At 42.7% G+C, this 14,031-nt stretch overlaps 1 protein-coding gene across 1 annotated transcript in view; it reads right to left on the bottom strand.

The window, feature by feature from the left end:
• Positions 1-384: 384 nt before the first annotated feature.
• Positions 385-14,031, bottom strand: part of LOC140454576 (protein phosphatase 1 regulatory subunit 37-like) — a 52,943-nt gene continuing 39,296 nt past the window's right edge. The window contains exons 9-13 of the mRNA XM_072549429.1: positions 13,339-13,480; positions 11,622-11,788; positions 8,977-10,003; positions 7,220-7,312; positions 385-7,099 (exon numbers count right to left, since the gene is read on the bottom strand). Coding sequence (XP_072405530.1) covers positions 7,230-7,312; positions 8,977-10,003; positions 11,622-11,788; positions 13,339-13,480 — 1,419 coding nt within the window. The 3' untranslated portion in view covers positions 385-7,099; positions 7,220-7,229. The remainder of the gene's footprint in view (positions 7,100-7,219; positions 7,313-8,976; positions 10,004-11,621; positions 11,789-13,338; positions 13,481-14,031) is intronic.

Here is a 14,031-nt window from a genome sequence, read left to right as displayed (position 1 = left end):
TTAACAATAATGACAGCAAACAATCTGCTGCTTTGGTCTTACCTGTCGGAAAAATGGTTAGGGCAATTTACGTTGACATTAAATTGGAGAAGTCGGCGGGTTTTAGCAAGACGCAGTGAGTAAAGATGCAGTTTCAAAGAAAATTAGAAAGGGAGCTAGAGAGACAGGGACAGACAAATAAGTAAGAGAGCATTGGGGAGGTAGAGTGAGACAGAGAGAGACATGAAGGAATGGGGGTGGAGGGATAGACGGGGAGGGATACAGAGAGAAAGCAAGACTGTAGGTAGAAAGATCTATGGGAAAAGGAGAGGGAGACAAAGCAAGAGGGAGAGCTTGGAGGAAGGGTGTGGGGGAGGGGGTGTGGGGGGGGGGGGGGGGGGGGGGGGGAGTTGGTTGGAGAGGACAGCAGCAGGAAAAGCATTTTAACCTGGCTTCTTAAGCAGGTTTAACCCTAACATCAGGTGCTGTCACCACCTATGCCTCTACTTCTGGAGCAGGGGGAAAAAAAGGGAATTATTGAATCAGGAGTTATCAGTCCCCTTCTTTCATTACTAAAATTATCACCACTAGTGCAGAATCGATGTATTTTTCCTTTAATCTGCACCTGTTTGCAGACAGGGAGATTGCTGCTTACTGGTCACACCACAGTTCTGCATCTTATCCTAATGTTTTGATGAACCTCTAACCCCATTCATTCAGCAGAAATAGATCCTGTAAAAAAAAAAATCACTGGTGGAGCAAAAAGGCCATTTAAATTGGAATTACTTACTGGTGAATTAGGAGAGAACAGAGACAAATTGTTTTGTAATGCCAGGAATGAGAGGATGAAGCCGGTGTTGCCTTTTGCCTGAAGTAAATACTGGGCCAGGTTGCTCACCAGGAAGGGGGGGGGGGTGGGAACACACAACTCTGCTCAGAATCTGCTGGGCACAGTGTCACACCTGATGCACTCCCCACACTGGGAGGGCCAACCTCACTGCTCATTAATTCTTACATGGTATAACAGTCATTTTAAAAGCAGTATTATCAGAAATCATCAACTTCCACATAGAGGACAATCAATCCCTCCCCCAAACACCTTCCTCCCCAATCCCGGCAACAATCATCATTGTTCTAGTACAAAATCTTTGTTCTTCTCCCCGAACCCCATTCAGTCATTCACAATTATCGTGATTTCTGATCATACAACTACTGCGTGATATAGAAATCTCAATATATTAGTGTCCCATGTCACCATCACATCCCTTCCTATTCATTTCAGTGGTGCGGACTGGACATATTCACGATGCTTACAGCTTAACATGTCCCTCTTTCTCACCTACAGGAACAAGTGTCTGGTGTCACTCAAGCCCAAACATTCAAGATAAATAAATCATTAACAGCTGGTAAACAACAGACGGTTTCTCCTTTCCTCGCTCTGTTGGCCAATGCTGGTGACCCTTATTCATATGCATGATCAATGCCACGTTACATCATTTCTGGCAGAGTATTACAGTATTCAGAGAAATACGCATTCCTGTTTTCACTCAGTGTGCGCTTCTGTGCACTGACTGCTGAGACAGAATCAGGTACAATGTCTGACAGTTCTGCGCCCTAGCGCTGGCACACTGAAATCGTTTTGAAGACCTTCTGCCATTCTAGCCCAGACTGGGAATCGGACCTTCCTAACCAAATACAGCTCAGCTGTGAACAATGCAGTTCCCTGACCTGTCTAAGGCTTCGAAACAAGCTTTTAATATGTTACTGATGTTAATTTATACATAAGACCCAAACCTAACAGTGGATTCACTGAATAAATGAGTGTCTCTTCCAAAAGATAAACTTCCTCACTTAAAACTAATGGCTGCTTTGTTCACTTAAAGGGACAAGGTCAGTTTTCCCCAAATGGTGTCATGTCGTAAAACTCTACATTAGTGTCATTTCCAGATCAGATCTTGAAAGACATCAATCTTCTAGAATTTACAAGCGATTACGAATTGCATTACCGACTACAGATAGTGTAAATAAATAGGGACCTTGTAATAAGGAGACCGCTCGAGTGTACTCCGTTTACACAGTACGTCTGGATCTGCTGCACAATTTCTAATTGTGTTGACTGACATTTCAGAAACCAGATTCTCATTTCTGTTCCTGTGAAATAGGGACATGTTTCCGCAGAAGTGGCAGTGTTTACCATCACAATTACGGACTCATTCTCATCAGATGCAGCACCTACCTCTGATTTTGAATCATCATTCTATTTCAGGCATGAGTCCCTGAGGGGGTCAGCTTTGAGAACTGGCTGGAATAGTAATTAATTCTGGTTTTACATGAGTATGCTCCTGCTGGAACTTGAACAATGGGACCTTGGACACCTGAAGCCAGTATGAATCGCTTTGCTTGTCTGTGGGTGTGGGGGGGGGGAAAGAGAGTTAGCGATCAAGCGAGAGAGTGCCAGTGAGATCGAGAGCGTGACTGAGTGAGAGACAGTGCATGAGTGAGAGCGCGAATGAAAGCAAGTGAGTACAACAGTGAGAGAACGAGTGCGCGAGCGAGTGAGAATTCAGCACTCCAGACAATTCCTGTGACATTTCCCTTAAAACAAAAACAAAACCCACTGAAATGAAAAGGTATCAACATCTGGGCTCCAACTACTCAATGACATGTTGCCAGGATATGAACACGACAAAGTATCGAAACCTTTCCCCTCCCCCAACAACCCACAACTATTAAATCCAGCCTATTTAGGCATGGGATAGCTTCAATAGACATCTCTAAGACAGCCAAAGTGTACAAGAGTTGCCACAACAAACAGACACTGCAAAATAAAAACAATTATTATTACAACAAACTCCTGACTGGAGAAAACATCAGGAAACAAAAAAAAATGAAGAAGCCCAGCAACACTATTTCACGCTCATTTCTAAACATAGTGTTACACTAGAAATCAGATCCTCAGCATTTGGAAGTTACAGAATCAATTTATACATATCCTGCTGTAACTTGCATGCAGTTAAGTCTTGATGCACTGCCCTGAAACATTTATTGCACTTCTTAAAAGATCATCTGGAATCTGACATACAGCCCTTCAGACTGATGCCATCGTCCCGTTTAATTTGGATTAATCGTAGAGAGACACCCTCACCCACTCTTCCAACCTTCTTTCCCACAAAACAGGTTTATTTTACATATATAATCTTTTATGAAATGAGGAGGTGTTTGCACATTTTAAGCTCTCCCCTTCTCTCCCATCCTTTCTCAGTCCTTTACCACTGGTCACAGGTGGGGATGTGGGGTAGTCATAAATCTTTGCATACCTTTGGCTTGCACATTACAATCGCAGTCAGTCTTTGAGGCAGTTTGTACATTACTTTCTCTCCTTCAATTTCACAAAAGACTGATCCGCACCCTCCAGTGCTCAGAACTGAAAATGAGGCCAATGTTTATCCAAGTGTGATAACCCAGTGGATAGCGAGAAGTTGCGTTGCTGCTTCTTAGGTTTCTTACTTTTGTCTCAAAAGCAGAATGACCAGATCTGGGATCACCTCAGTCGGCAGGCTGTTAACTACTGCCTCAGAATGCTTCACTGGCTTTTGCTAGACAGTCAGAGGAAACGACCAGCACAGGAAACTGCAGTAAATATCAAACTTCAGGAGGCAGATGACCCAGTTTTCAAATGTTCGTCCCATTCCCAGGATAAGGCGTCAGAAAAGGATGGTCCTTTCCCCCCACATAACCTCAGTTGTGGCTCAGCTGGGTAAAATGTACATACGCAACAAATACTTACAGAATATGCTGTCATTACTTTCAAAACTGAGAACTCAAAAAACTTACATTTCTGAATAATGGGTAGCAGAAACACACACAAACAAATACTCTATCAAGTTCTGGTCATAACATAAATCACGAGAAAAAAAGCCCGATTTACTTAATGCTGATTGGAATCCAGATGACATGTTCAAATATTAATTTTCTTTATATACAATGTAGCATTTTTTAAAAAAGCGTTCCAGCAAAGTTCACATCATTTTGTTTTCTGTCACTTTTACAGATACAAAACCTTGCCCTATGTAAGGAAGGGTTTGTAACACAGTGAGCCAAAACAGCGAGGTAGAATTGGGAATAACTATCCCACTGCCCCACAGTACCTAACAGAATCTGTCTGCATGCCTTTCCATAATATTTCCATTGCTGACAGGGCAACAAAGTACATTTTGACCGCTGTATCATTTAAACTTAAGAACTTCTGCTTTTCTGTGAGTTACTGACTCAAAGAAAATTTCTGAGAAGTGTTGGAATTGCAATTAGTTCTAAATGTACCCCCTCCCCTTGCAAAATCAATTCTGAGGTAATACAATGGAGTATCCCTTCCATCGGGAGCGCTGGATAAGATCGCCTAACTTTATTATCAAGAAACCTCAAATGATCTTCTTACATCCCCCATTCATCCTGTGCAATAGGGGGAGCAACCAAGACCATGTATTGCTTCAGTTCAGTTACCCTGTCTTAGTGAGACAATCTTCCCAGGCTTCACAGTGAAAATTTTGTGTTGGAGGGAGATGGGTGAAGTATGATTTTACAAAGTATGATTTTATGTCCTAGGGACAACCTCAAACAACATTAAAGGAAGTAGTCGCTTCTTATTTTCTCCCTCAGATCTATCCAAGAAGAGAAAACGTCTTTTCTTTTCTTGTTAATGATCATGTTCATGGCTTTTAGTTAGGTAGTGTGTAAGTAGGTTGGTGGTGGTGGGGAGAGACAGAGAGAGACAGACACAGAGAGAGAGAGTGACACAGAGAGACAGAGAGAGAGGGAGTGACACTGAGAGAGAGGGAGTGACACTGAGAGAGAGGGAGTGACACAGAGAGAGAGGGAGTGACACAGAGAGAGAGGGAGTGACACAGAGAGAGAGAGAGTGACACAGAGAGAGAGAGAGTGACACAGAGAGAGAGAGAGAGTGACACAGAGAGTGACACAGAGAGTGACACAGAGAGTGACACAGAGAGTGACACAGAGAGTGACACAGAGAGTGACACAGAGAGTGACACAGAGAGAGAGACAGAGAGAGAGACAGAGAGAGAGACAGAGACAGAGAGAGAGATAGAGCGAGAGCGCGAATCAGATAATGTGTGGGAGGGAGGGAGAGAAAAAGAGAGAACATGCATGAGTGAGTGATTGAGAGAGACAAAGCCAGACACAGAAAATAAAATTAAGTTTTGTGGGAATTTAACACAAATTGCTGAATACAGGTTCAAAATTCTACACAGATCCTGACCAGTGGAAATTGCCACTGTTTGACTACTATCCTCAGGAAACAAGAAACTGTGGTAGGATAATGCAGAACAACATTGTTCTAGTTTCCCGGCCGACTGCTTTATCCTCCATTTTGAAGAATTTGCACATAGCAATACAAAAAGCTCTGATATTGGAAATTTGAAATAAAAACATGCTGGAAATGAAACAGCTGGTCTGTCAGCATCTGTACTGGTTGGTGATGTGATTGAAATGAAAATTCATAACCTGCTTGTTCTATTTAGGAATATGGTCTGGCATACAGGAACTCTTTCCCCAGCATTTTCTGTTTTATTTAACACCATGTCAAGTTAATTGATTCCGAATCAATTACCCACATAATCAGGTAGAAGGAAAAGGGTAGATTCACCTCCACATTGTTCCAATAGCAGTATGCAGGAAGGAAGGAGGCTATTATAATGCTGGGTTCTGAACAGTGACCAGTTCAGAAGTGACAGGCTTTGAACCTTTGATTAAAGAAGGGTATGTCTGGAAATTGGTATATAGCAAAGTGCATAAACAGCCATGAAGAGCAAAGCAACCCATTTATTGGCAGCAACTTTCAGTCTCAAGTGCTGCCAACTCTGTGGGTTATTTCTGCTGAAAAGGACGGAGATTTTGATTTGTCTGCTGCACCGCAAATCAAACTGTGAAAAGCAGAAGTGTTTTGGCAACTGGAAAAGATTTTGCAAATTGCTAAACATCACTGTGCAGGTCTGGCAGTTTAATGGGAATAATTATCAAAGATGTATCCAAAGCTTTTAATCACCCCCCCCCCCCCCACCAAAGATTCATAAGTGCAATACAGAAACCGCTAGGTAATCAATCTACTTTTACCAAATGGTTGGGAACAATGACTTATGTCAATGACCAGATTAACTAACATTCAGCAAGTTCAATTAGTGTTAAAGTCTAGTTGTCAATGTCGGTAATCACTACATGTGGTTAAGTAGTTCTCGAGTGACTTCCAACGCTTTTCCCAATCGGCATTACCGTTCTGCTAACTCAAAAGTTGCATTAAAATTGGAGCATTCAAACTGCAACTCCTCAGGCAAATTCCACACTGCCAATTTTAAAAACATTAACCAGACATCAATAAACATCAACGCTAAAAATAAATAGCATCTAATCCAAAATAAAAAAAATCTCACTGGTAAACTAGAACATAAACAGTACCAGAGCTGAAAATGATCTTTTGAGTGCTTCTGATTTTCTCCTCAGTGCAAATCCTTTCACTATCAGGAGAGACGAAGGGTCACAAGGAGGACCAACAATCAGGATTAAGCAGACAGGGGCTGGTTTCTTGAATAGTGGATCTGCCCCTTGCTAGCAAAAAACATGAAGGGAGTGAAGTGAAATCCTACTTGTGGTTTACAGTAAATGAGAATAGTGTTAATCCTAGCCCTGGCATGATGCACACACTGCCAAGGCAAACGTCCATTGTCTGAGTCACACTGTTAACAGTTTCTTCCAGACTCGATGGTCCCGGACACATCTCGTGTTCCGATGGTCTCCATTTCCATAAGCGAGACACCACTCACCCGCAGCAGGCAGGGTCCGGCAGCAATCTAACTTCCTGGGTGGTGCTTTCTTTGGTTTGTATCCCAACCAAACTGGGTCACAGAAACCCCTTCTCTGGAGGCAAGGTGGAATGGCATGAAGAGCAAGGTGAATTGACAATGGATAGTCCAATGGCCACTGCTCAGAGGGACAGAGAGCGAGAGCAATGAGGAGAAGGCAAGAGAGAAAATACATCTTTTGTTGGTGCTGAAGAGGGTGGGGAATCTTCAAGGACAGTCTCAACACATTCAGCAAGACCTGAAACTCACTGTGGAATAATACAAGTGAATATTTGAGTTAATACTGAGACATCAATAAGTGAGGGTCAAAAGACAGCAAGTGACAAGTAACCACAAGCGAAATATTTGGAAGTGAAGTACGGCCTTACTTGCTCACTTTCACGATGTTTCACGACATGTCTCTTGACTCGCCTCCAGCAATAACTCCTCCAGCTCCTTTTCAGTTTTGGGGGATGTAAACTCTTAAAAACAAACAAAAACCATTCATAGATAGGACAAGGATCAGAACAGTACAAGGTAGAAAAAGAAAATTTTAAAACACTGGGAATCTTAAGGATCTTACAGATTTACTTTTTTAAATAAGGAAAATTGTGTTCTTTGCCAAAAGTGCTGTTTCATCCTGTGAAATGTCTCACTTCACCAGGAAACCTTTTTAATGCTGAACCAGAGTGCCTATATTTCATAATTGTATGTGGATGTCAGATGCTATCTTGGGAAAGTGTGGGTGTAGGATGGTCAGAATCAGCAGAGCCAAGACACAGTCAGGCCTTTTACAGTATCTCCATGAGGTATTTGGCAGAGATTGTTAACTTAGCCAAGACCTTCAGACCTTGTGGGACAATATTGCTCAGTACAGGTGGTTGCTGATATCACTAAGGGAGCATGGGAGAAATAGAAGCAAAGACTTTGCAACTTCAGTCAATTGTACATGATGAACTGTTGCTAGGCAAATTAGGGTTCTGTCCAATTAACTGCACGTGAAGCCATCAACTATTAATTGCCTTCTGCCTAAACTTAAATTATAAAATTATATTATTTATAAATTATAAAAAAGGATATTTAAAAATTATTGGGAAGGCGGACCGGTTATCCAATAGTTATTGCTGTTTTTAACTGAGTAGTGCAGTTATTACAAGGATGTTGCCAGGGTAGGAGGATTTGAGCTATAGGGAGAGGCTGAATAGACTGGGGCTGGTTTTGCAGGAGCATTGGGAAGTTGACGGGTTATAAAATCATGAAGGTCACAGATTGGGGAACAGACCTGGCTATTCACCCAGAGTAGGGGGCATGAGTTTAAGGAGAGAAGAGAAAGGTTTAGAAGGAACCTAAGGCATAACATGTTCAAGCAGAGGGCGATGAGTGTGTGGAATGAACTGTTAAAGAAAGTGATGGATGCCAGTACAAATACTACATTCAAAAAGGTTTCTGAATGGGTACATGAATACAAAGGGTTTAAAGAGACATGGGCCAAATGCTGGCAAATGGGACTAGATTTAATTTAGGCTATTTGGTTGGCATGGATGAAGGGTCTATTTCTGTGCTGTACATCTCTATGACTTTAATTGAAGGGTGAAAGAGAGATAACAATAAGGACGGAACAGTGGCTCTGTGGTTAGCACTGCTGCCTCACAGCACCAGGGTCCCAGGTTCGATTCTAGCCTCGGGTGACTGTCTGTGTGGAGTTTGCACATTCTCCCTGTGTGCGCGTGGGTTTCCTCCACGTGCTCCTCCCACAGTCCAAAGATGTACAGGTCAGGTGAATTGGTCATGCTAAATTACCCATGGTGCTAGGTCTCATTCGTCAGAGGGAAATGGTGAGTTGCTCTTCCGAAGGTCAGTGTGGACTGGTTGGGCTGAAGGGCCTGTTTCCACACTGTAGGGAATCTAATCTAAAATCTAATCATAAATGTTTAAGGTCTACGAAAATTGAGTTAGAGATTAGAATACTATGCAAAGACTTCTGTTGGTTTCAGTATCGCAATGGGGTGGATTTGCGTAAAAGGGGATTTATTTGCAGCTTCGGAGAGCGAGGTGGAGCATTATTTATTGAAGCAATGCTACAATGGTGGATCATTAGCACTGATTTATCAGGAGTCAGATTTCACCTATCAGGATACACACTCACCATGCTCAGTGCTGCAGCTCATTGCTTTACCATCTTTGCTTGTGGTCAGCACTGTCGTCTCAGGCAACCTTTGTACAAGCTCTGCTTTCAGTCCATTTGGTAAGGCAGCCCCATGTATCATGTGATCGCAGTCTTTGGCACAAACTTTCTCAAAGTCGTGCCCAGGGTTATCTGCCCCTCTGTCCAGGCCTGACAGGCTCTCAGTCTGGGAACTACCATCCAGGGCAGGATCTAGAACAGTCGAAGTTGACAGTGGGTCTGATGCTGAACAAAGTAAAGGCTTTGATGAGGATTCTGCCTCTTTAGTGGAGATAGCATGCGCTCTGCTTTGCAGCGGTTCATTCTGCCATTGCATGTCCTGGTTGTTGTGGTTTTCTGGTGGGCTCTCCACCCTGGTTACAAAAAAGACTTTGCGTCCCCTGCCTGGACTGGACACCAAGCGCTCGTTGTTTCTTGGTGTGATGTCGATTGGTGACCTGATGAATACTGGACTCTCAGGCCCCGGAGATTTTAATTCAGTGGCAATCAGCGTTGGCTGATCACCAACAGCAGCCAGGCTACTTCTTTCACCCACATCACCTTCTGTGACTGACTCCTTTCCACAACGTGTTTCCAAAGGAGCCTGCTTCTGAAGCTGCTGCTTCTCAGAGGTGGACATTCCAGCCACGCTCAATTGTTCCTGGCTCTGTTCCGATTCAACCTGCACTGCAGGCTGCAGGTTACACTCCACAGAGCAGGACGCAACAGTCGACTCATTGGTGCCAACCAGCTCTTCAGCATTCCTGGTTACTGTCTCTTGGACAACTTCACTTTCCGAACCCTCTGGTATTTCCTGGGTCTTCAGGCAGACCTGGCTCTTTTGGGGCTCCTTATTGTCGCACACTGTCACAGTGATCTCCGGCATTGATGCAGACTGCTGCATCTTCTGCTCTTTCTCCTCCTTCTCCTTTGCCAGGATGAAATTCCTCTTGCAGCCATTTTGAATCTCTGAGAGGAGAGCCTTCTGAGTTTCAATGAAGCTCTTTACCTGAGGAGAAAGTAGGGTGGCTGGTTATATAGGATCAACTTTCATTTATATAGCAATGCTAACACAATAAAGTGCCTTAAGTTGCTTCAGACAAGAGTCAACAAAACTTGACACTGAACTACGAGGAGATATTAGGCAAGGCAGAGACAGCGAAGGAGGGCGGGAGGGAGAGGGAGAGAGAGTGGGAGGGAGGAAGAGAGGGCGGGAGGGAGACTGGGAAGAGAGATGGTGTGTTTTCTAGGGAGAGATTGTCAGTTTAGGGCTCAGGCAGCTGGCCTCTAGTGGTGGAGCAACTGAAATCAGGGTGCACGAGGGGCCAGGATCAGAGGAATGCACAAATTGTTAAGGGTTGTAGGGCAGAGTGAGAATAGAAACAAGGAGAGGGACCATGGAATCATTTAAACACAAGAATTTTAAAATCACAGCACTGAAAAACTGGATTTGGTGAATTCTAATTCACAGGCACTTTAGGCAGACAGGATATGGTGTCTCTCTCACAAGAGGCTGAGTCAACTATCGGGGGTGATAACATTCCATCATATCAAGCTTCAAAATGGTAAAGAGCCAGAATTAGTTCTTGTGAAATTGCAATCACTTTTGGTAGAATTTTAAAAATGAGAAGTGTGAATAATTTTACTAAAACAGCATGGAAAGGCTTAAAAAAAAATCACAGCTTAATTAAGAAGAATGGCTTGCATGTAAATACCCTTTCAGAGGGATAGAAAGGTTAGGCCTTAAACCAGAATTGTATATGTAATTTTACATTATATATGTAAACTTTAAAGAGCAGAAAGAGACAACCTTTCCCATCAAGCCTGCTCCAATCCATGGTGGATTGGGCATTTCTATTAGATTTTACCTTTCTACTCACTGCATCCTGCACTGATCACTAGGCAGCTCAGATGAGGAGCAGCAAAGTGAAGATAACTTGCTTGTGTGTTTGCATTTAAGAATTCTTTAAAATGGGAAAAGAGAGAAGGGGAGTGGATACCCAGAAAATAAGTTTAGATTAAGATTTTCTATTTTTATATTTGTTCAAGGGATATGAGCATTGCTGTCTAAATGTGAACATTTATCGGCCATCTCTAAATATCCTTTTAGCAAATGGACTGCTGTAGTCTGTGTGGTGTAGATAGGAAGGAAGGTGCAGGATTTTGACCCAATGGCAGTGAAGAAATGGCAGCATAATTCCAAGTCAGGGATAATGTGTGGCTGGGAGAAGAATTTGTAGGTGGAGTGTTCTAGAAGATAAGGGCTGCAGGTTTGGAAGGTGCTGTCAAAACGCCTTGCTGAGTGCAACTTGTGGATGGTAAACATCATTACCACTGCGTGAATGTGGTGAAAGGAGTGAATGTTGAAGGTGGATGAGATGTCAATCAAGCTGGCTGCTTTGTCTTGGATGGTGCTGAGCTTCTCAAATGTTGTTGGAGTTGCACTCATCCAGGCATGTGTAGAGTTTTCTATCTCATTCCTGACATATGCTTTATAGATGGTGGGCAGGCAATAGGAGACAGGAAATAAATTACTTGCTGTGGAATTTCTAGCTTCTAACCTGCTCTTGTAGCTACTAATGCAAAGAGTATTCCATTTCAAAACAAGGAAGACAATGATTACTAACTGTTTCTTTCTTGGGTTCCCTGTCCAGGTCAAGCCTTAGGAGGGAATGGTTCACTTTAAGGGCTAGTGAGAGAGCCATAAGTCCACCAGTCTTGATCTCATTTTCACGCAGATCCAGGCGGAGCAGGCGGGGACTGTCAGCAATGAATTCTGCCACGGCCACGGCGCCTGGTGAGAACAAAAAAAAACACAGCAATGTAACTCCATTTACCATTCACCACAACTAACAGAGTTAAAAACGGTTCATGTTCACAACTGTAAATAATGTACCAGAAACCTGATGATTAAATCTTTGGTATGGAAAGTAGCCAAGCAACTAACTTGGGAAGGATAGTTATTGTTGTGCTGTAAAGGTCCCGCTTACATGTTGGATAAATTCCAAGGTATATAGTGGGCCAGGGCTTAAACAATTTAAACAAGCTTACAAAATTTTATGGAAAACATGCAATTTTATTCATCCCCTTCCTACTCTTGAAGGTACTAACTATTGCATAAATTAGTTTGAGCGTATTGATCGACCTTATTTAAATGTGCACCTGGGACGGGATGTAATAGCGGTGTCATCACTATAATAGCAATCTAAAGGGTCTCACAGATGCTCTGGAGATGTGGGTTCAAATCCTGCCAGGCAACTTGAATTCAATTAATAAAATTTGGAATCTAAAAGCTAGTCTCAGCAATGGTGATCATCTACGGTAATACTATTATCGATTGTCATGAAATCCATTTAGTGCACCGATGGAAATCTGCCATCCTTACCCAGTCTGCCCTATGCAAGGGTTCACAGGCACTGCAATGCAGTTGACACTTAACTACTCTTGGAAATGGCTTAGCAAACTACTCAGTTCAATGACTTTTACAGATGGACAACACAGGCTGACAACTCCAGCATCACTCACATCCCACATCATAAAAAGTCCAGACATGTTCAAGTAGCATGCCGAAAGGGCACCTAACTTTAATTCTACCCTCATCCTGTATGGGTACAACTAGAGCAGAATTCACTGCAAACAAAAATACTCTTTTCTGACTTTTCTCCCATCCTTCAAATGATCTGATGTCAGCATGCACCATCTCTTACACATGTACATGAATAACAAACACCAAACAACATGCTGGAAGGGACACAATACCCTGGAATTACTCATTCAAGAAAAATCACTGTTTTTCAGTGAAGCAGAAAGAACTGGCAAGATGATACATGATGATCATCACCTTGGGTGAATTACAAAACTTTGACAACTCTTTCCTTTCTGCAAAGGAACAGTCTTGTAGTAGTTCTTGTGGACCGTGAGTGCCACTCAGCTATTTGACTGTGTAGCATACCACATTTGAGTCTAGTCCTATCTTTTGTGGGACATTTTCCAGCACTGGCTCTGGTTCAGAGGGAGTTTTAGGGTTGGGTCACAGGATAACAATCACATGTGGGCAAGCGGAGTCTCACCCCCACAACCACCCCACTGATAACACAGGCATCATGAGGCAATGGTAGCCTACCCGGCTAACCTGTGATGGAGTTCAGCTAATGTAGCCAGGATTGAAAAGAAAAATCCTCCTGTTTGGACAGTCCTTTTGGATATCAGTTAGTTTTGAGACAATTTATTAACAAGAGACTTCAGCTGAATAAATCTAAACACAGAAGCTCAGAAAACTAGTCTGAAAGCTACAGGATGCAGCAAGATGCACACTTGGAGGTGAGTCATGTGTTTGGCTCTTACCTTCACAGGTGAGTTTTGTAGATGCCAATCCCAAGCGCAGAACCGATCGATTTGCAATCAATCCATCTTTGAGTTTGTGCACACCTTCATTGCCAATAGCATTATGGCCAAGATTTAACGTCTCCAGACTCAACGTGTAGGGCTGAAGGGGGGGAAAAAAGAAAAAGAGCAAGGATGGGTGAAAGAGAAGGGATATTTATCTTTCAATGTAATCTGCATCAGTCTGTTGATTTTGCACTGAAAACATTTGCAGCTGCTTCCCTTTGTATGAGCAGAGCAGCAGAAACCACTAGGTCTCAAACCACAACTTCAACGAAAAATTTAACATGGACAGGAGTCAAACTAAATTGGCACATATAGTTGAGGAAATTTCTTCAACTTCTGAGTGAATCAATTGGGAATTCTGGAGCTTATGGGGAGACTCACAGAATTATGCATTAACAATGGTTCAATTGTATAGGAGGGAGAAGAGAAGGTGATGATGTAGTAGGAATATCATTAATAATCCAGAGCTTCCAAGCCAATGTTCTGAGAGTCTATTTCAAATCCCACCTTTGCAACTGGAAGAATTTAATTTCAATTAAAGCCTTTTAGAGAATGAAATCTGCTATCCTTATCCAGTCTGTCATGCATGTGAATCCATAACTGCAACTGCCTCTCAATTGCCCTCTGAAGTGGCCTAGCAATTCAGTC

Source organism: Chiloscyllium punctatum, chromosome 29, assembly GCF_047496795.1.
Source record: "Chiloscyllium punctatum isolate Juve2018m chromosome 29, sChiPun1.3, whole genome shotgun sequence".
NCBI classification, from domain to species: Eukaryota; Metazoa; Chordata; class Chondrichthyes; order Orectolobiformes; family Hemiscylliidae; genus Chiloscyllium; species Chiloscyllium punctatum.
This window is presented reverse-complemented; position numbering and strand designations above follow the sequence as displayed.